We start from the raw sequence: 23,201 nt of genomic DNA, 5'->3' as shown, positions 1-23,201 counted from the left end.
ATTTTTAAATTTATCTGCGCATTTGTGTGTAGAAAACATAATGAGGAAACCGGCATGTCCAATTATAAAAAGTTCGACGACATGTGACATCTGCCAACCCACACTTGGCCAGTGTGGTGGATTATGGCCGGAACCCTCATAGGCCTGTGTCCCACCAGTGAATGATGGTGAACATATATGGGCTGATGATGATGATGATGATAACATTTAAATACGAATATAACAAGCTAATCAATATTTTAGCGCCACATCACCAGATAAAAGAATTATTGTCTAAATTATGCACATGGCTCATGACATATTTTAGAATTCTTATTTACAGGAAGGATTAAACACATAATTATTCAAAAACACTCAACGCATGTAAAGTCAGTCCACATGGACGGTTTTCAACGTATTTTATACCACACAATAAATTAGAAGAGCAATAACCATAAATCTTCTTCCACGTCAAATCGCATCACATATTCATGGCTTAAGTTTGATATTTAAAACGAACCTGTCGATGGCAAATGTGTTCTGACACACAAAGTACGTAAATAACTATATTATCTTCGTTTAGATCTTAATGTATTATCTAAAGAATCCGTTTTTACTTGTTTTAGTATGTTCATACTAATGGCATTGATTCATTGATCATGGCTTCTCCTTGTGCATAATTAGTCAACCAATGGCTAAGTTCCTTAAATATTACTAAAATAGTTTCTTGGTTTTAAATAATATGTGGGTATACACCAACAAGAATGTTTCGATAATTACAGTGAATTAATTGTACAGTTTATTCGTAAATACTAAGGTAATTATTTAAAGTTATTAACTAAAATTAGAAAATGTGACAATTGTTTTTTTAGACTTTTAAGCAGGTTTTCCACTTTTGCGTTTCGACGGAACACAGCGTGTTTTAGTCGGTAAGAATCCGACATAACCCACGACCTCTTCCGCGGGGGGTGTGGGTATCCATGCAAGATTTCCCCACAATAAAACCAACAAAAAAAAAACTTGACGTAAGTTTACATGTACCTACACCCCGAAATGAGTTATATTATATCTAAATTCTTTACAGTTCCAATTAATTGTAAGGAATTTAGATATAACCGATTTTGATTTTATTATTCTTTTTAACGGTGAATTAGTCGAAGAATGTTATTAGCTATATTATACAAATATGGTTGGGGTTTTTAATTTAAAATAATTGTTAAAACATATAAAATTAACAATGCTTTTAATTTAAAAGTGTTATGGTGCCAGTCAATGATTCTTAGGTGACAATATTATACTATTTTTCTCATATTGATTAATGGTAGGCAATCCGAACTAATCCATTTTTAATATAATTAAGTACAGTATCAAATGAAGTCCTACTAAACCCTTTAAAACTATGAAATATTTTAGTGTATATGCGTACCTTTGTCTTGACGCTTTAATGAACGTTTTTCTTTAAAAAGCCGGAAAATAGGCAAAACTGAGAAATTTTTAGAAAGAATAGAAAAAATTCGATCACGGGGTAGGATTCGAACCCGCGTTTCTTGCCTAACCGTAGCAACTTTGTTGTAGCAAAATTTCTCATTTATAAAAGCATTTCAATGCTATAAAACTAAAAATTAAAAAGGCAAAACTGTTTTATTTTTGTCGCCTTTTCTCGTGTTCTCGTGCCTTTTCACTTTTCACTTCGGTGTTACTGTAAACCTAAATGTAAGATGTTATGCAATATACTGTATACACTGCGGCAGCAGGGAAATATTCTCAAAGTGATATAAATGAGATTGATAATTTATATCCATCAGAATTGTGCTATTATCCACTTTACCTACCTACTCTAAATATTTATTCTAAAATCCTTGCACTCATTTCAGACCTAACTGAAATTTCCCACGTCATATTTATAAATAATGATATAATAACATAACACAATTTTAGGTAACATAGATTTCCCCAAATAACTAGACGTAATACGATGATAACATTAAGTATTACAAATATTCTTATCTAAATGCGAAATAATTTGTGATTTGTGACGTGACAAACAAACATCAGTAAAGATAAACTGATCTCCTATTGGTGTTATTTACTACGTCGGCAAACTGAGTAAACAGTCGAGTACAGAAAGTTAAAGATGGTTGGGTAATTACAACTTTCAAATGAGCGTTTGGGATTCCTTAACAAAAATCCATACTTTATGACGTCTTTACCTAATTTGAATATGTGTATTCTACATAACGTTAAATGTATATAAATATAACATTCATTATATTTTACATCGTTTTCTGTACTCTCAGAATATCTCGGGATGAAATCTTTCTGAAAATAATTGACTACTTCATAATATTCTTATATATGAAAATATAATCTATTTATTTAATATTAGGTTGTAAAGTACAGAGATACATATATTTATAAATAATAAATATACTTGTCTGTCAAATTACCGTAATTAAACCTCGAAGGAATTTGAATGCTTATTTTATGTTAATGAATTTAAAAAAAACAATTCAAGAGAAAAACTAATGAAAATATTCTTCGAACATGTTCCTTTGTCTTAGCTGATAAATAGTTTATTATATTGTAGCCTTCCTCATGGGCCTCTTTTAATTTGATTCCTCCGATTCAAGAAAAAGGATTCCTTGCCGATAGAGGACCGATGTAACTAACAGTGTCTGTCTTTACACACTTACCTACTTAGATGCTCATACGAATTAGAAGTCTTTACTCTTGTAGGCTCAATTTCTTTTCTCTAGATACGTATTCAGTAATAATGCTAGAAATAATTAGCAGGTATCGAAACAAAACACTTCGGACCTACTCAAAATCCATTAGATATGACTTTATAAGCAGGAAAGAAGGATTAATGTAGATATTTTTAATATCTGTACTGATACGATTTGCAACTTTTTAATTATTTTGGTATTGCATATCATTGAAGCAGAGTAACGATATTTTATATTTATGTTTCAATTAAAATACAGAAACACCCTTGTATCTATGCTATAAGTCATCATATGGAGCGATGTTTATTATTTCCTACAAATGCATTTATTTTTAAGTACCTGTGTAGAACTCGAAGAAGAAAGATAAAAGTACAACAAATTGTAATCGTACACTCCAGGAATTAAAGCAATACAAAAAAAGTATATCGCTACGGCTATCCCAAAGTTTACATACATAAATAGGTATAATACCTACTGTGTGTAGTACACGAGATAGGTCATTGAGAATGCATTTCATAAGAACATTATTAAATAGGAAAAGTCCTGCACAAATTTTACAGACAATTGATAGGTACTTGTTTTATTGGCCTTTACACTTACACTTCTTCTGAGTGCTCAAGTGCTATTATTTATCGATAACATCTTAGTTATATAACATCTATTAATAGCCTTTATTACGTAACCATACAACAAAGATGTTAGTTTTAAACTTTATGAACATAGTATGTGCATGGTATCACATTACTGCGACGTAATCAAGATATGGTATGGACACGAAGGAAAAGCGGGATTAAAAATTCATTTAGCCGCTTTCATGTTCGCCGATAATCCGAACCTTATCAAGATATCAATTCATGAGGATTAAGCCCGCCTAGTTAAATAGTATCCACGATAAGAGCTTATTATTATCTGATGTTGATATTTTTTTAAGTAACTAAAATTTCGTTTTAATTGTGGTTTAATTATTTGGAAGTTTCGATTAAAAATTGTTTAGTTTTTTTGATCTTGTGTAAACTGTTATGTTCCAATTTGTTCCACATTAATACATCTCTCTTTAAAACAATTATTCTTCAGCGCTTTTTCTTCGTGCATTTACTTTACCAGAACCAAGAAATAGTCATTGTACCAACATATATTTCAAAGAAACACTAAGCTAATCGTGATTTAATTAACAAATGAAACAAGGATGCATCACTCATTAAACATCCGATGCGCTATTATGACTACACCAGTACACCTACTGATGTTTGTTGTCCCCGTAATGACGGGCCTGGTGATTTAATGAAACTGTAGATTCTGTTGACATTGTCCGCCAGTTAGGCGTGACGTGTTAACGACCTGTAAGACTGCTGTCAAAGAGCAAACAGAGCAAGGAAAGGCAAACATGTAAGGATTGTTTGCTTAGCGCCGGGCCGCTGTGTGATAGTCGGGGAACGCGGCGGTGGTCGCCCCATTCGCCGCGTGCTTATTCGCTCACTGCCAATCGTGAACCTGCTGCATGTTACACATTTAAAGATGGCCGCTTATTTCGCCTTTAACAAAGAACAATTCTGCTGTTCGTTTGTTCAGCTAAAATTCTGAGAATAGCTGGATAGATGAGGCAGATTTTGATCTATCTTTCTATGAAAATATATAACAGAAAATATGTTTCACAAGTAGATATAATAAGTATTATGTAAGTATCTATGTTCGTGATACAAATTGCACCGAAGTAGGAAGGTAGTGTAAGTCTACTAATATTATTACTAACTACTTGTAAAAACTTTATATCACAAATCACCACAAGGACCGAATTTTAACCCCATTTAGATTTATTTCATCATATCCGTTCCATCTAAAGTATTATAAAGAGGAAATATTTTATTTTATTGTATGTTATAATATTTTCACAAAAAATTACCGCACCGACAAGCTCCATAATTTTAAAATATTTAAACCCATATTATACCATACTAAAATTAGCTTCGTGTAACATAGATTTCTGGTATCCGCTAAATTACAATTTATTTCGCCTTGTCACCGTGACTATATTAATTGATACAAAACTATATTAATACAAAAATTATGTAGAAGGTATCTACTTATCAAAGTACTTTAATTATATTATCATTATAAACCCAATTTAATTTAGATTTGAGTAAAATAAGATTTTATATGTTCATTTGATCGATTATCTTTTCAGTCTATGAGAAAGAGTGTGAAAAGTACAATGTATTTACGAGATATAATGAGATAATACAAGTATTTTATATGAGTAGGTACAAAAATGCGTTCTATTTCACAGAATATGTTTATTAATTGATTCATGGTTCTTTGTTCTATGTTCTATTATTGGTGGTACCAAATACCTAAGATTGAACATAGTCGAATTTATTATCCTCTGCCTACGCTAAGACCCATTCAAATAGTTTGACCCACTGCCTCCAACCCACGAACGTTACCTAACTATCAGTGCATTTTAATTTTTTTTGTCTACGTGACTTTTATAGTAACAAATGGAAATTTTATCTATAAACTACATCATGTAGGTATATTTATACCAACGTTAAGGAAAAATCTTAGTAAATAGAAGTAACTTATAAGATAATGAAATTTAGTACTCGTGTAGATTATGATTTATGTGTAGAGAAAGAGTATAGAGAATATCTGTTTTAAAGAATTCAAGAAAAATCATGGATTAAAAAAATATACACAATATGGACCATGCAATTGACACACACACACACACACACTTAAGTACTATACACATTACACACGTCAAACTCAAATTTTCACTACAAGGCGACCACAAGCAAGTAGGTAGAATAATAAATTATCCAAGTCACTTCGAAGAATAGATAATAAATATTTATTTTCGCACCGACCGTGCATTGATAATTAGATTTTTTTCAAGAAAAAGGAGTTAAGAGCATGACTTAAAAAATTAAATTCATACTTATTTATAAAAAAAAAAATTACATCGCTTCCAATGTTACCTACAATAATAAAGTAAATAACTCTTTATTTGATGCTACCTATGTAGGTTTAACTCTAATAGAGCACAACGGATATTTTCTTTTTTTTAAGATCCACATCTTCTAGAAGACATATACACAATAGGTATTACAACAAGTAGAAAAAAGTTATGATATAACAGCATAGTGAACTTCAAAGAGGTTCGGTAAATATTATAGAACTTTAAGATTATACATATCAGGCATTAATTTTTCCAAGGTCTCCAACAAGGCAGTTTACTTCGCGGTATTTAACACCTGGATAATATAATTAAAACTGTAACTAGTGCAATTTTAAAATATATATAAATGCAGAAACCCAAACCCGTAGACTAACATAATACTTTTTTTTTAATTCCAAGTTCTAAAATGGGATTAAGTGCCCACAATTATCTATTAAACACAAAATAATCACGTCAATCGGTGGAAAACCCACGGAGATAACTTCGTACGAATAAGAAAACATAAGTTACATTTACAAATCAACAGTCGAATTGAGAATCTCCTTCCTTTTGGGATAGTGGCGATCGGTTGAAAATCATCTTTTCGTTTCACAAAATACGCCAACATTATGCAGAGGAAGGTTTATACTTTCGTAACGGTAACGATTTATTTATGCATTTAAAAAAATACCTTTATATTATATTTTTTACAAGAAATATGCATGTTTGCATTATAGGCTGTTTTTAATCCCGAATCAGTCCCGGCGAAGTCGGGGCAAGTGTCTACTTATAGGTAAAATATTATGAAATCGCTAGCAAAACTAGCTCAAAGTTACCAAGTTACAGGTAACTATAATAAAATAATAGTAATAATATAATATAATAGATATTATGTTTCTTACTAGTACGGTGCGATTTAAAATGTCGACGTGTACACAAGAACATGAATGGGCTAGAATAATGTTTGAAGTGAGTCATTATTACAATTAGCATCGGTTGTGTGTACGAGACACGGGAAGTTCCATCGAGGGTCGGCGACGTCTGTGCTGGCTGCTGCGGCGCCTTTGTGCCCGCGGTTGAAATGCCCTCAATAAGCATCAGTTTACATAACATTTAGCAGCATTCCTTTAACTTTTGTATTACTTTTATTAGAAATGAAAAATCTAATCTCATTTCCTTTCGTCGTTGGTGCGTTAAGGTTCAGACTTTTACTTCATTATAGTCACTCAATTATTGTAGTGTTTTACTTAGGTATTAGAACTATAGCTATCTACTAGATTAGTAATTAATTTATGCACTAGGTTATATTTGTATTATTTTGTAGTAATTGCAATATTATGTGTGTATTTTTTAGCTTTTATGAAATAAAATATCTCTCCATAAAATTACACAGTACTTAAAAGTCTACAATAACAAAAATAAAATACAGACGTCTAAAAATTAAATAATTGGTACCGTTCATAATCCCTACCTGTCCTTCCCCTACGGCCCACGCTTACGAGACAACAAATCGTCGTAGAATAGATAAATAATTTTTAATTTATAATGGTTTTTTTTTCCTATAATCGTTTAATATACCATTCTGTGCTAGTACATCCATTAAAAGGTCGTTTAATTTTTGAATTTTATTTTAGTAATCTTTTGGTAATATATTACTTACGACTTATACCTATAAATTTATTCTAGGGGTAGGGCTCGACGGAACACAGTGGGGTTTTGGTCGGTAAGCATCCGACATAACCCACGACTCCATCCCCGGGGGCCGTGGGTACCTATCTATTTCTAGATTTCCCCACTATTAAAAAAGAAAAAAAAGGGGCAGTTATGTTTATTAGTTTTAACTTTTAAATATCTCACATGCCAACACTCTCCGAATCTATAGCACTGTGATATGGTTTTATTATCTACAAAAGGAATTAATTGATTTCAGAATATCAGAAAGGTGCTCATCAGATGCAATAAATTCTAATTATCAACAGTGCATATCAATTCATTATTATTAATTGTTTCTTTGCAAATGGCTATGCAATCAACATGCAGCGATCAGACGGATTCATGTATTGAAAATTCGTGACTAAAAAAACGATTATTTTCTTTAACAAATAAATTTTAATTGCTAAAAAAACTATTAGTAGTATGTATACTCGTATATTGTATGGTACCTAGTTCTTTTTTTCGTCCGATGCAAATCTTATAATGGTTAAGGACAAATTAAGGTTATATGTAGAAATAAATTATTTATTATTTTGCAATCAGCTGAAGTTAAAAAAAGATTTATACAGTGAGATTTTATTTGATTGATTTCAAAGAAGCACTGTAAAATACTTGAAGAGGTTGTTATTGTTTTCTGTATAATTTATGATGAAGTAGCTAAATGCCATTAATTACAATGTGTATTGCTATATGCTTTTAAAGATTCTTTGTTTTAATGTTATGAATGCTTGTCAAAGAAAATGATTTAGCTGTGTACCCCTAAAATAGACAGTTTGGGAAGTAGGTAATACCTCTTCATATAAATTACTATGAAGACCAAACAGTATCTAAGTGAAAAGACTAAAGTCGTCGTGAGCATATTATTATTTAGCTGTTTTATAAACGCATAATATTTACGGCGTGTAATGAGAGAGGTGATATTAAAACAATGAATAGATTAACATGGATTTATTTAGTTTATCAAATGTGTTTCGTGTTGGTGCTGTACTTACTAATAAATCGGTGTTTTCAAACAATACTCTTTAACACAACATCTTAAATACAACAAGCACATTACACTATACAAATGTTCACAATATTTATTATTTTTCTAGAAATCGGCATTGAAGCGAATCGAATAGGTACCTTTAATTCTTAGCACCACATAAATGTTAAATGGTCAATTCTATCACAAAACATAACGATAAACTTTAATTGACAGTCAATAATAATTAAATGGCTGATGAATAAATTAAATTAGATACTACTACATTTTAATAACTTAACTACAAGTTAAGCAATGTAGATCAGAATAATCAGGTCTGAAACATTAATTTATTGTGATCAATACGTGATTGCATTAATTAAATATGAGATAAAATTACATCTAATTTTAAGCTATTATTTACAGAACAGTTAAAACTAGGAATAATCTCATTCAACGTAAAAAAATATTTCTCAATGCCCCCGATGCAATAAAACTACGTCGTAAAATTTATGGACACGGTTTATGATTTTACAAAGTATTAATGAGATTCTAAAATGCTTCCACCGAATTATTTAATAAAGATATGCAAATTGAACGAACCGCCATTGAATTCTTATCAATGATACGCGGATTTTAATTATTACGGGAAAAATAATCTCATTGGTAACATGTGAAGCATTGAGAAACATAATAAATTGTTAAAAATAATGAATCCAGTAATACTTAAGTATTATAATAATATAAAAAATATAGTTATCTATATTTACAATGACAAAATTCTTTTAATTTAGATTAATACTAATCGTATTTAACAGTAACAGGCCATAAGACAGCCTTAAGGCGTAACTGTATAAGAGGCACATACTAACAGTTAAATAGCTATAAAAAAGCTATGAAGGTTCACTCCTCTGAAGCCGAGGCTTCTTCGTTAATTCGTGCAATGAGCCACTAAAGGGAGGAATAGAATAAGAGTCCGGAACTAACGAATAAAGTCTGAGTATCAGAGAGTTTTTACGATAGTCATTTATGCTTCCTCACGAGTCCCAATATTCAGTTTCATTGTATTTCCGCAGAAACGGTCCCATGAGAATATTGCACTAAGTTTATCACAACTTATAAGTAAAGGATTAATTTAAAGCACAATAACGTATACCCAAGAGGGGTAATTCACGAAATAATCACTGGTCAAATGTCACTGTCCGTAGGCGTCATAGGCACCGTAGTCTTGGTTTTGCGGTCACAGCAGTGGGACTGGGGCGACCCCGGGAACGAGCGGCTCGGGCACACCTTGAAGGACGCCTTGGTGGTAGTGATGATGGTGCATCATGCCGTTCATCATTTGCTGATGATGCAGCATTGTCGCGTGATGCAACTGCGCGTGTTGCAGCGACGCATGATCACCCTTTTCTTTCATCACAACCTCTTCGCGTTTCTTCACTTGTTTCCGCTCTTTGGCTCGGCGGTTTTGGAACCATATTTTTACCTGCAACAAAATAAGACATTTGAATAATTTTATAAAATAAATAGCACTATGTATAGTAGTACAATTCAAGGTTTTAAAGCGAAGTTCTTATAATTCATTTGTGTAGATTTGATTAGCTTAAAATAATTTTGGCATTTATCGCTAGTTTTAATAATTTTGTACCTGTATTCAGACATCTTAAATTGCATTTTAACACGACAGCTTCTGATTTTGTAGTATAATAATAGTGTTTATAATGAAACAACCTTTAGGTAACAACTAGTTTAATATCAAATAGGTATTTAATCGATACGCCCACTGATATAATACACAAGACAAGTTATTAGCGTCATAAATTAATTTTCTGCAAGCTTGTACCTAAAAGTATAATTTACGACAACGGCTTAACCAGCGATAATTGAAGCAAAGCCATGATTACTTCAAATACCTGATTGGAACAAAAGGAATTTTGTGTATTGAAAGTATTTGTACTTAATACACTTAATACCTATAACATTTATTGTTCATTTCATGACATTAAAAACAAAGAGTTCGATGTGCGCTTCGATATGACATCTGATATTGTATAGGTACCTACCTATTGTATGGATAATTTATCACAAAGTGAATATTTATGTGAACAATTAATTCGCAATTCTTTTGTCTCGTTTTTCGTATTATCATAAAATTTGAAACCTTATAGGAAAGTAAAGTATAGATAGGTAGATATACTATTTTGATATTATTATTTTTATAGTGTTTACACCGAGAACTAATTCCAAATGAAGACCCGTTTCAAGTAATAAAAACCTATTTGTCGTGTCTTTCAATACCACAGCACACACTTTCAGCACGTCGACGACGACAAGAAATTCCCCATATTTTGAGTGTGGGAGCCCAGTACGCTTCGGCACGAATTGGGCCAGCTCGCAGCGGGGAAGGTACAACAACCATATTTTTTCATGTCACCGTCGGCCATAGAGCTGGTGGATACCGCTACCACCGCCCATGAACATTTGGAGGGACGTAAAGTCGTTTGCAGACCTAACGCTTCTACTAATGGATTGCCGACTTCGAATTGGAAAGGATTTAGGAAGGATTGATGAAAGGAATAGATGAATAATTGACGGCGGAAATAAAGGAAAGGGATGGGAAGGGTAAGGAAAAGGATATGGGCTTCCGCATAGAAGATCGGCGTGAAATTGCAGCTTATTTCAGTGTTTCGTTCAGAGAGTAGGGAAGATGGAGACCCGTATCCTTTTCCTCACCCTTCCCAGTCCATTCCCCTATTTCCGCCGTCAATCCTTTCCTTATAGCTCGCCCTTTAAGCAGGCAACGCATTTACATCAGCTCTACCTATGCAAACTCTGTCGCCCGCTATTATATAAAAACATGATTTTCTATGATTGTCACACCCCGTCGTGCGCGTTTTTATTAGAGATATATGTCACAACATAAATTGAAGGTATGAGAATCTTTAACTATGAACACAACACATTATCAGCAATTTTTTCCTCTCAATGAGCGTATTATATAACTTATAGCATAGATGTACTTAGTATAAGTGTTATATTACATAAATACCTGTCGTTCAGATAGTCCCAAACTGACAGCAAGTTCAGCCTTCCTCCGTATAGTGATATACCGACTGTAGTGGAATTCCTTTTCTAATTCCAGCCGTTGATGGTCACTGTACACCACTCGGTATTTATCTTTTGTCCGCGTTTTGCCTATAACAAATAATTCGAATGAGAAAATGTAAATATTATAATTGATTATACAAATATACCATATAATGTAAATCCCTATGTAATTTGTAACGTAATGTATTTAATTCCATTGAACGGAATTATTATTAGGTAATATAAAAATATCATAAACTGAAATTTGTGAGACGATTCTCAAGCGAAGTCTAATTGGCCACTTTAGGTTAACCATCAAGAGTCAATTCCATTTTTTTATATTTAAGTAAATCCTTTGTTTTATTTAAACACCTGTTGGATAAGAGGATGATAAGATGAAACCAATTGTTTGAGAGAACAGAGATGCCGCGGTTGAGAGCTTAGCGCGGGATCATCGCAGACCACACCTGATGATGTTACACTTTACTCAAGTACTGTTTGTTTCATAAGCTTTCGTATTTTAATACGTCTTTTCGTATTTACGCAAGAAACACTTCTACTAACTACGTTTAGATATAGAACATGCCTTTGCTAGTCATCAATACGCGTCGGTTGAAAAGTAAGGCAAAAATTTGACTTTATCGGTTATGAAAATAAATATGATGAAATGAATGTGTTTTTATATAAATGGTTTTATATTAATGGTTTTGGTATAATAGCAAATGAAGTCATACTTTGCTGAATCTACATACTATAATCAATCTATCAATAAACATTTCAATTATTTTTGTTGTATTTATTAAGGTTTTACAATTATAATACTTCATTACATTATATACTTAAATGCATATTGCTATGTTTTTATTTCACTTTTGATAAAATTATTGCGACTTTACTGCAAACTCATTATTTGAATTTTTGTAAGCACAGGCGAAATGGATATCATCTCATATCTCCAAAATGTGTGGTTGATTAAATAGACCGTTTAATTCTAATCCATTTTTAATCTCCGTTCTCTTGATCACACACGGCTCAAGGCTTTTATTTGAAGTGCTTAAATCCCAAAAGCGGAAAACACATGGGATGTTTTTCATCGTTATATGGAAAATTGTAATTTTATTTACACTTTTTATCTGTGTTGTAGATTTCTCAACGAGTAAAATCACCGAGATATGTAGATCTGTTTACACAATACTAAGACAGAGTTGAGGTGTCTGCTTGTGTACTCGGAGTGTGTAAATATCCCTTATCTTGGTATTAGGAACTTCATAAATTACGTTTGTCACATGCGAGAAACAACGTGGAATTTGATAGAAACGTTGCGTAATATTTCAATTTAAACGTGCATGTATATTTGATATGCATTTTTTCTTATTGTATTGAGATGGTAACATTACGCGAACATATATCTATAGCTCATAATAAACAAAAACTATATTCAATAACATTGATGTTATCTCATTAATAGATAATAATACAACTGATAATACAAATAATTCCAAGTGGAATAAACCAAACGAGAAAAATGATAAAAATAAACGATCGGTCGTAAATTTCTCACATTATAACAAAATCAAACAATATTGTATGCATATTTAAGAGGTGCATAGATAAACTCTTCAGTGTGCTCAAATGACAGAAAATTATAACTAAAATAAATTTCCTGTAGGGGTGCAAACAAAAAGAGAACTAGCGGGTCAAACAAATACCCGCTCTACCTATAGAAGATGCAGTGTTTGATAGCAGCTGTTAATTTTTTGGGTAAACGTCATGTGATGGCTGGACGAGCACCTTGTGAACTTGGGGCCACACATATATACATATTCTAAACTGCGTAGACAGTAGAATGATAAGGCATTAAACAATGTTAGTAGGTATATTTTAATCCGTTGGTTATATCAATGTAATTTTTCATCAGACGCATTTGAAAGATGACGTCAATGGCATGCATTTAGCACATCAATGCTAGTTAAACAGATTGTCTTCATAAATAAGTATTTACTAGTTAATGCATTTTATTACATACTCAATATTGAATTGTGAATGAACATATTATGAACATAAAATAAATAATATTGAAAAATACGAAATTTAACTACCTTAAAAATGCGGACCTGATCAATCGAAAAGACGAGGGTTCGACTCCAAACGAGCGTGCAAGATATATTCGATGTCCAAAAGCTAAATGTTTGACAATATATGACATTTGTTAAGTGCCATTCCGTACTTGACCAGCGTTGATGATTATGGTCTACACCCTTACAGAGGCCTGTGTCCTTTCATACATATGGGATGGGCATGAGCTGATGACAATAATGATGATGGAAAATATGAGTAATCCGATTTTGTCTATTTGTAGGTATAGATAAATCGTATTTTTGCTCAAATACATTTTACAGAGCGATTGCTTAAAATATCTTCTTTCAATAATCTATCTTCCCATCCAATAGAATAGCTAAATATAGCGTTATCATTATGCGTTTTACAAAAAACAGTTGTTTGTTAATGGCAAACAGTGCGGGCGGGCGCGGCGAGCCAGGGCGGATAGGACTTTTACTCGTTTGTTATCACGGGCAAATACACTTTCAGATAAAATGGCCTCGCAGTGCATCACAACGCCATTATTAAAAAAGCAGAACTGACGTATTTTCTATTTATAGCAACATCAATAGAAGTTCAACCTACTCTACCGTTAAATTTGCGTAAAAAAACGAAACTCATTTCAGTCCTTGTCATTTGATTATATTTTGAATATTATATGACATAAATAAATACGAAATTTAAACAACATCATATCATCAAACAAATTGCAAATGTAAAATAAATACTTCAGCCAACTCAAGACACCTATAAATGTAATGATAGTAAGGTCATATTATAACAATAGAGTAATTATGATAACGCACTCATTCACTAGATAGATGAGTATTCGGCAATATGTAGTCGCTAATTGAAAAATAATAAACATGCTTCCCCTATCGCTGATCCTCCGATTACACGTGTACCTCCATATCAGGAATAGAACGATTGCTTGTCGAACATATTGTAGAACGCGATTTGTGTGAGGGAAACAATTAATCGACTAGTTATCGGTTACGCTTGCGGCTTTGTCGGCCTACCGAAGTCCGAAATCCTGCTTTCAGTAATGCGCGATTATCGTGAGCGAGTGTGATAGCGGTGCCTTTGAATATGTTGATTCAACCGCACGTCCTATCGCTCGATACCTTCTTGTAAGCGCTTGTAATGTGTTTTTGATGGACGAGGTGCGGCCACTATCTGATATCACAACGATAACATATACATTAGAGACGTATGTGATACGTTTTAAGTGGAAACAATCTGGTTTTGACACTTTTTACGTGTCATAAATGCGATTTTTGAAAAGCGGAAGAATTAGATTTATTTAAAAAAAAAATTTAACTAATGGTTTTTATGTCTGTCACAGTCCCATAGTTGTGGGTTGGAAAGAGCCAAATACATGTGGCTATAAAGCTTTATGTGCCGTTTCTCCTCAATTTGGGGTTCCAATTGATCCTATACCGACATTGTAGTAGGTACCTAACTGTTAACGCCTACATTATGTGAACATGCTTGTATTAAACAACCAATTGCATTGAAAGAATGTAATGTTATTAAAAACGGAAAAAAATGTTTGGTAAGAAATAGCAATATTTAATAAAATAAAAATCATTTTATTTATAAAACAAAATCTAAATCTGAACGAAAGGATCTACAACAAAAGTTGTAAAGGAATAAAAAACTTTGAACGTAACATATTGAAAGACAAATATAAAAACAACACAAAAACTGACCAAGAAAACCAATTAGTTTCAAGCTTGGACAATTATTACAATGATCGTCTCCTACTGTTCGCCTCTGAATTTTTTACGAAAAATCACCCGCTGGGAAGTTACCGCAAAAAGCCAATTTTCGACACTCTCTATCCATCTTTCTTCATTAGCCCATTATCTGTTTATCTTAAATATTGATGGGTTGTTTACAAAGAAGGCGTTGATTGGTTATGCCTTTGACATAATCGGCTTTGTGAAGCACCCCGATGGGATTGGTGAATGGTCACTGACAAATGGAGAGTAATTTCTATGAACATTCGGGATTGTGCAAACAACGACATAAGATAAATAGAGATAGAAACGTTTTGTACACATAGAACTCGCTACGTAGTCACGTATAGAAATTGAGAATACTATTTAAATAAGCCTGCAAATAATACGATAGTGTAATTGATAAGAAGTTGCATTGTTGTGATAAAGTATTGAAGTGTGCTTGTAATTAGACCGAGGCATTTCTGGTAAATTTTACGTAGTCAAAAAATAGACAGTTATCAAGTTTAAGAGCATGTTATATGTGCCTATATGATAAAGTTAATATTATTTTAAAATTAAAACGTAAAATTGACATGATTTTATAAGCACAACAAGGTATCTACAGAGTTTCTTGTCAGTTCTTCTCCGTAAAAACTGCTTTCGGAACCGATGTTAAATGGTTGTTAATCTGTGTCATGACGATTGAAAAGTGCCTTGATTTAAGAAGTTGAATTTAATAAATAAATGTTGAGTTCAAGCCTATATAATACCTATGTCTAATAAGCATTTCATAAAATATATTTGATCTATGTCTAATATATGTGAAATGCTTATTGCTTACGTGGTAGATAAAATTTTAAAACAAAAATACTTTTAAGAAGCTAGTCACATACAATCCATTGAATAGTCACGAAATAGCGCCAAAATACCGGTGCACTAAATAAAGACAATAGCTAAGTACAATTACAGTTCCGCGCTGTTACGAGAACTTGGCAAAGATTTAACTTGTTCGGGTCCCCGGGGGGCCGTTGTCCGTGATTGTCGCCGGGAGCATCCCCTTCTATCCCGGCTTGGCCCGGGATTAATTGTTCACACCATGCATTCGCTCCCAAGGCACGCGTTAAAACTGAATCGTTCTACAAAGCATAAAATAACATCTAAGTAATGTTATGCTAGATGATAATTGCGGGAGCATTGTTCGAGAATGCGAATGACAAAGTTAATTGCTCTTGAGTTTTTATGTGTTATTTAAAACAATGTTTGACGTTTTAATAAATGTTGCGGTAGATTTATGTGTCTGTATTCAAATTCGTTATAATAAGAGAAGTGTAACACAAGTTGAAAACGCGTCGGTTGTTTAATTAAACAGAAGTGGTCATAAATTTGAAAACCTCTACGAATTATTAGTATTCGTAAGAAAATCTAGGAAGTAAGTACCTATGGTATAATTATCTATTATGTAAGTTGAATTTGGAAGGTAAATTATTAATAAGTTTTTTTTTTGTGCAAATTACTCTATTGTTGTAATAGTTATTATAAATGTGAAAGTAACTGTCTGTTTGTCAATCTGTTTTATAGCATTTTAAATTGATATTTGTCCTAATTATGTTTCGGCTTAGTCTTTTTTATCTAATACAACTATATATTATCTCTCAAATCAACTCCCAGTTGACCAGGCAATCCTTCATAGTGATTAGATATATCAAAAGCAATTTATGAGTAGTACCATGATAATTTAAACATTATCCATTATTTAAGAAAGAAAGCAACTGTTGTTTTTGAATTTATCTATATTATGTTAAACGATGCGTTTGCTTAGTTTGATCCAGTGATCCGTGAGATTATAATAGTATATTGGTATCATAGAATTATTTAATAATATAAATACAAAAATAATATGTTACAGAGTTTAATATTTTATATTAACTTATAAATCGTTCTATATAGATTAGAAGAATATATTCATCGCAAGCAAGAAGGTTTATTTGTCAGTATAACATATTCACGCTTTTAATATCGCCGAAATAAAGTATCAAATAATAAATACTAAAGCGGCATGTAGCTTAAAGGAGAAAGCAACGACAAATCCATACATTTTTTCGAATCGACATATTTTAAAATACATCTTAGACATTACATGTATTCTACCTTTATCCGTTATGCATAGGTGTTTTCATTTCAATATCTTTTTATATAGTCATTTATTTTTAGACATGTGAAAAAATTACACATTTAAAAGTCAATATAAATATCTATACATCTATTAATTTTCGTGTATGTGTGCAAAACACAAATAAACATGAAGAATATTTTAAAGGACTTCTAATTGATATATTTATAATTTATGTTTGAATGGTGTAGAAATATTATCTATTTAGATACTGAACAATTTTTTTCATTCTTCTTTCATCAAGTAAATAATAAAAGCGTCTGCGACTGACTTCTACAGAATCAGATTCTAACTTTTATAATCTATTGTTAAAAATATTACATACCCATTATTATAATTCCTTCATCATTGAGTGTACATGAAAATAGATAAAGTGTGATTAATTCTAATATTATTAATTTGTACAGAAATAAAACATTGATTGTGATTTTCTATGGTACATATACCTACCTAGCTACTGTAACAATTTCTTTATAATTCAGATTTAATGTTCATAATAGTGAATTTTCCTTTATTATTATGCGCACTTAATTAGATAAAAGTTCTTTTAATCAAAACCTAGATTCAGGTATAACAATTTTTATAAACGAATAAGAAATATCCATTATATCGCTAATGTTGAGAATTGTTTTATTTTATTTTTATTTCTTTTTCAATAAAAATTTTTGTTTTAAAGTTAAACCATATTAAACCTGTAGGTACACGTAGAATGTATTATACTAATATGTATATTGAAAACTTAAAACAGGGTATCTATTACGTAATAGTATCTATTACGTTTTTTAATCATTTATTAAACAATTAATTACTTGTAGTTGTACTACAAGTAATTAATTGTTGAAGGTCTTTTAAAAATTAAAGCTTAAAGATTCCGTATGAACAGATTTTTTTAACATTTCTGGTATTGTTAAAAAGCCTTAAAATCACTAATCAGACACTGTATTTATGTAAATTTGTTTTGTGTTGTTGTAAATAACTGGTAAGTATAAGTGGCCAATCGATAGCATATTAGTATTCATATTTATCAAACATATACAAAGACCGAAAAAATCGCAATTCGACGCGCTTAGCGCATCCAATTGCAATCCAGTAAACCTAGATTCTTCGACCTTCCTTATACCGGATATCATATCTGGTTTTTTCGTGTCATCACAATTTTGAGCTTAAGGTCAAAGATAAAAAAAATGTATTAAAATTAATTGGAAACAGTCTCTAAAGTTGAAAACTAGGAGATTACTTAATAAGTTATTTAATTTTGTTTTCTTACGGTTGAAGTGAGCTCCCTCTATTTACCTAATAAATAAATAAATCTCCTTTTAAAAATTACACAAAAAACAATATTTAAGTATTCTAATGTGATTCGACTCATTTAGGTACCTAAGTGTCGCTGATTCGCTTCAAAGAGCCGCATTCTTTTTAGGTGTGGTATTATTATATATTTTTCTTCAAATAGTTTTTTATATTATCTTGAGTGATTGTTTATTAATTATATAATCATAATCCATATAACTATTCAACATAAGTATACCAACTATAGAAAGACTTATTAGTTTCCTGCACTACATTACCGTCTCAAATTCATTCGCCAAAAACCTACAAATGGTTCGGTACATCGAAATTGAGATATTTTACTACATTCGGTATTCGTAGTGTTTTCTCCTATAGGTACTCATTATATTTTCTATTAAAATTAATTAATTCTGGCCGTAAATAATACAACTGAATGTAGATACATTTAAGTAGATACTTAACCATGAACGAAATTCTAGAAATACGCAGTTTGAAATTACATTATGTAGATACTCATTTTAGAAAGGCAAACATCCCTTAAAATTTATTCAGATAACAAAGACTTGTACGTAATTGACTTTTTCATCCATGACAGATAAGTATTTGCTGGAACAAATTATATTTTGTTGATACTTGCTAGAAACCGTACAAATACCTTGTATAAAAACCTAATGCAATAAGGTAAAAGCGAAAAAGCGTTTTTCTTGAATTAAATTGAAAATTTAATGGTTAAACTTAAAACATAATAACTTAATATATTCGTAAATGGTTTTATTTGTCATATGATTTATTAGCGACAATATTTAATACCCATACCTAGTATAGTATTACGGTATATGTGTCCATACCCCATTGGGTATGTGCACATATATTATATAATATCATTATATTTCTTTATACTATCACACAAGAACAAGGTAAGTTACATACCGTAAGAAAATTTTATATTTCCGCGCATTCTGACCCTTATTTTTTTTGTTGAAAGAAAAACAAAAAAATCCTGGTTTTAAAACCCATTCCAATAATTGAATAGAAACAGAATTAACAGGTCTTAAAATGCGTAAGCATTTTGTTTTTGTGGGTATTTATTCCCTTAAAGCAACATAGCGATATAATGGTTTGATTTTTGTATCTGGAGACAAAAGACTAGGCAGTGACATAGATTTTTTTGTGTCTACTACGCGAGGGAAGCCGTAGGTGCTAATTAGTATTGGATATAAATTTTTAAAAGCTCAGAAAAGAGTTGATACCTATTTTTATGTCAGTTGTATTTCGTTGCTTGTTGAAATAATATTGTACCTTAGAACTAAACATTGAAATATATTATAATATAATCCTTGACGTAAATAAAAATGTCACACCCATATTATAAGATTAATAATGATATCAATATTATCATATTATTATCTTCATCAAAAGTTCAGAAAATGGGAAAATTACTTAAAAGAAAAGTTTGCCTTTTTCCATCTAAACTACAAATAGTGATATTAAACAAATCTAACAAGAAGGAATCTTCATAAGATGCCGCTTATTTCTGGGAACAATAACCGGGTAAGCTTCAGTCGTAATAACAATTAGCTGCCATAAAATTTATTACCTACATTATCTGACCGACAATGACCTGTTATTGTTTGTAAATAGACAACCCTGCATAGTTAATTTTTACAAGTTAGAACAATAGATCACATGAAAACCTTAGATCTACGGCGATAAGGATTTGTATTTAGCCTGGCCTTAAAAAATTTGTTATCTAGAATTTTAGTTATCTAAATGTTAAGTTTAGTTATTAGTTGAATTATATATATAGCCCACCTGAAAAACCAAAAACCCTCCTAAAAATATACTTGTGTCAGAAAATAACCTATGTATTCTTTGAAAGTTTATGTAGATATTTTTAATTTTAGCATATATAAGAATTAATAAGAGCTAGTTTTTAATTCATCACTGTATTTTCTCGTTGGAAGGTTTCATGACTATTATATTTCAATAGTACACGTTCTATCAGTATAAATACCAGTTGAAAATATTTATTTTATTATGTCCCAATTGTTAATAACATAATTCTAAGACTTAACTTTAAAAAATTAATTTTGTGATGACAGTGCCGTTGACATTGGTATTTAATATCTTTCACAACCAAAGTTATACACTAAATTTGTACATATACATTTGTATGTTTCAACTTCATTTCATATCATAATTATACAACAAAAGGAAGGTAGACAAAAATAAAAACCTGGATTTGGCTGTGATTGGTAGCTTGGTTTCTTCATCCATTCGTAGGGCGACCGAGGCGGAGCCGGCGGCTGTGACGGCCTCGAGCCTGGTGAACCTTCTCCTGGACTCGCCAAATCTCCCCTCGCTGGTGAAGGCATTTCAGCAATATCCCTTTCACCCGGCTCCCGTTTAAAATGATGAGGGTCCGTGGGCCACTCTGCCGTCGGAGCGCCATTCCAAGCACACCACTGCTGTTCTTCAAAATTCTGATGCTGCCAACCATACCAACCGCCCGCGCCGTACTGTCCCTTGCCTTGGTACATGGCGAGCGGATTTACGTAATTCACCATTGCTCGATCACCGTCCTAGCATCGCACATACACTCGCTGTCACAACACTACCGTGCACCGGTTCGAACACGTACCATACAACACTCGGGACATTAGCCGACTGAAAATGCAAAGGTGTCTGTTGAAGCGAGAACGGAGCGGGCCGCGTGACTGCGTTGAGAGGGGCGGAAGGCGGCCTCCGTCCAACCAATAGCGAACGCTTACAAAAGCCCGCCTCACTACCGGCTCGCCCGTCGCGCCCCTTGCTATCAATTTGCCTAATTACAACAAAAATAATGGACAGCGCCGTAATGAACTCGGACTGAACTCAGGTACTTTTTTACTACAAAGGGATTGTCGTTAATAGCGTTTGGTGTGATTCATTTGCATATTCCGGAATCATGATTTAAATTTTGAAATTGAGGAATTTTGAATTTACTAAATACAGAATATAGGAAATATTTTACTAAATACAGAAAAACGCCAACTAAATTAAATTTCTACACACCAACTTGATGTCTAAGAACTATAGTCGGTTATGAAGTTTTAGGTACTCCTAAAAACTACTACCTACTTACAGAAGCGTTATAAATATTACGTAAATACCTACGTATTCGTAATTTATTCTTCAAATAATATATGTAATGCATATAGTAATTAAAATGTATTATATAATTAGCAATGCAATTTGAAAGCATTTGGAGCATGTAATTAATAAGGGATGCTACCAATACACCTACCTACCGTTTTTTTAGGTAGTACCTAAATATTACACCCACTGAATTTTATTATATATCTGTTCAGTCACTTTTTTATACTCTCTTTTACGGCTAGAAGCCCGGATAGGAATAACCTATTACCAAAGTACCTATAATTTAATATAGTTAGGCTTTTTTTATTTCGATATAAGATAAATCTTAATATTTATAGCATAAATCTTATAGATACATACATAACTATAACTTCATACTATACTTAACATAATAACGCATAAGCAAGGCGAAATATTTAGGTAAGAATCTACTTACTATCTCATACAGGAAAACAAAATTAATACCACATTTAGCTCACACTATGAATTGGTAGGTCCTCAACAAATGTGTTGCCCGCTTTTAAGGGGAAAGGTAGTAAATTGAAAGGAGAAAATTCGTTTTTGCAGTACACCGTAAAAAAAACATTTACGATATATACTTACACATTTTTCCAACATCCCTACACTCGGTATTAAACTGCTATTGCTACACAAACTATGTACTATTTATTTTTTGTTTAGGCATATTTATATAATCTATCCATGTGTTAGTGTACACTTACATGGGTACCTTGTACCTGTATCTTTGCGTTGCGCTGAACGAATGCAGCCGAATTATCATTCTGGCTGCATTCATTCGCTTCTGTCGAAGAGGAAGAGATGCAGGAACATTGTGAAACGGATTACATCTGTCCCCGATACTTCATGATGACCACGACAGCTCTATCAATAGATACGACAAGGAAGAAGACCTAGCTGAGGTTATATTAGAGAGGTAGTAGAAAATTCGATCGATCGATTTAGGACGTGTCTGCGGATCCACATAGGTGTATGATATTGCATAAGTAATTTAAAAAAAAAAACACGGTTTTCAAATTGACCGGCATGGCTAGAATTTAGAATTTAGGTACCTACATATGCTACAGAATTACCTCATGTTAATATTTAATTCTATTATTTTTCTTATATCACACTCAGAATAGGTGTAGCTCGCGGCTTCTTGACTGTCTTGTTTTTGTATGATTTTCAACCGACCTCAAAAAGGAGGAGGTTATTGATTCGACTGTATTTTTATGGTTTTCCTCGGAAATTTTGACTGGATGAGCCGACTAAACCGATTGCAATGAAATTTGTTACGTAGACAGCTGGACAACTGGAATAACATAAAGGCAACTTTTTATCCCGATATTCCTACGGGATACGGACTAACGCGGGT

General features: G+C 32.2%; 1 protein-coding gene across 1 annotated transcript; it reads right to left on the bottom strand.

The window, feature by feature from the left end:
- Positions 1-9,557: 9,557 nt before the first annotated feature.
- LOC119833476 (homeobox protein CDX-1) lies at positions 9,558-21,255 on the bottom strand. Its single transcript, XM_038357493.1, has 3 exons — positions 20,925-21,255; positions 11,367-11,512; positions 9,558-9,803 (listed from the first exon to the last, which is right to left on the bottom strand). Exons 1-3 carry the CDS (start codon positions 21,253-21,255, stop codon positions 9,558-9,560), a joined length of 723 nt encoding a protein of 240 aa, XP_038213421.1.
- Positions 21,256-23,201: the final 1,946 nt, after the last annotated feature.

This window comes from Zerene cesonia, chromosome 17 (genome assembly GCF_012273895.1).
Source record: "Zerene cesonia ecotype Mississippi chromosome 17, Zerene_cesonia_1.1, whole genome shotgun sequence".
Lineage (NCBI taxonomy): Eukaryota > Metazoa > Arthropoda > Insecta > Lepidoptera > Pieridae > Zerene > Zerene cesonia.
The sequence above is the reverse complement of the archived record's forward strand: the minus strand, read 5'-3'. Positions and strand labels throughout refer to the sequence as shown.

Excerpts from the sequence above, each read along its gene's own strand:
- LOC119833476 (XM_038357493.1), bottom strand. The coding sequence starts at position 21,255 with ATGGTGAATTACGTAAATCCGCTCGCCATGTACCAAGGCAAGGGACAG. Across the intron at positions 11,513-20,924 it reads CCAATCACAGCCAAATCCAG|GCAAAACGCGGACAAAAGAT; the intron begins GTTTTTATTTTT and ends TATTTGTTATAG. Across the intron at positions 9,804-11,366 it reads TGGGACTATCTGAACGACAG|GTAAAAATATGGTTCCAAAA; the intron begins GTATTTATGTAA and ends ATTTTGTTGCAG.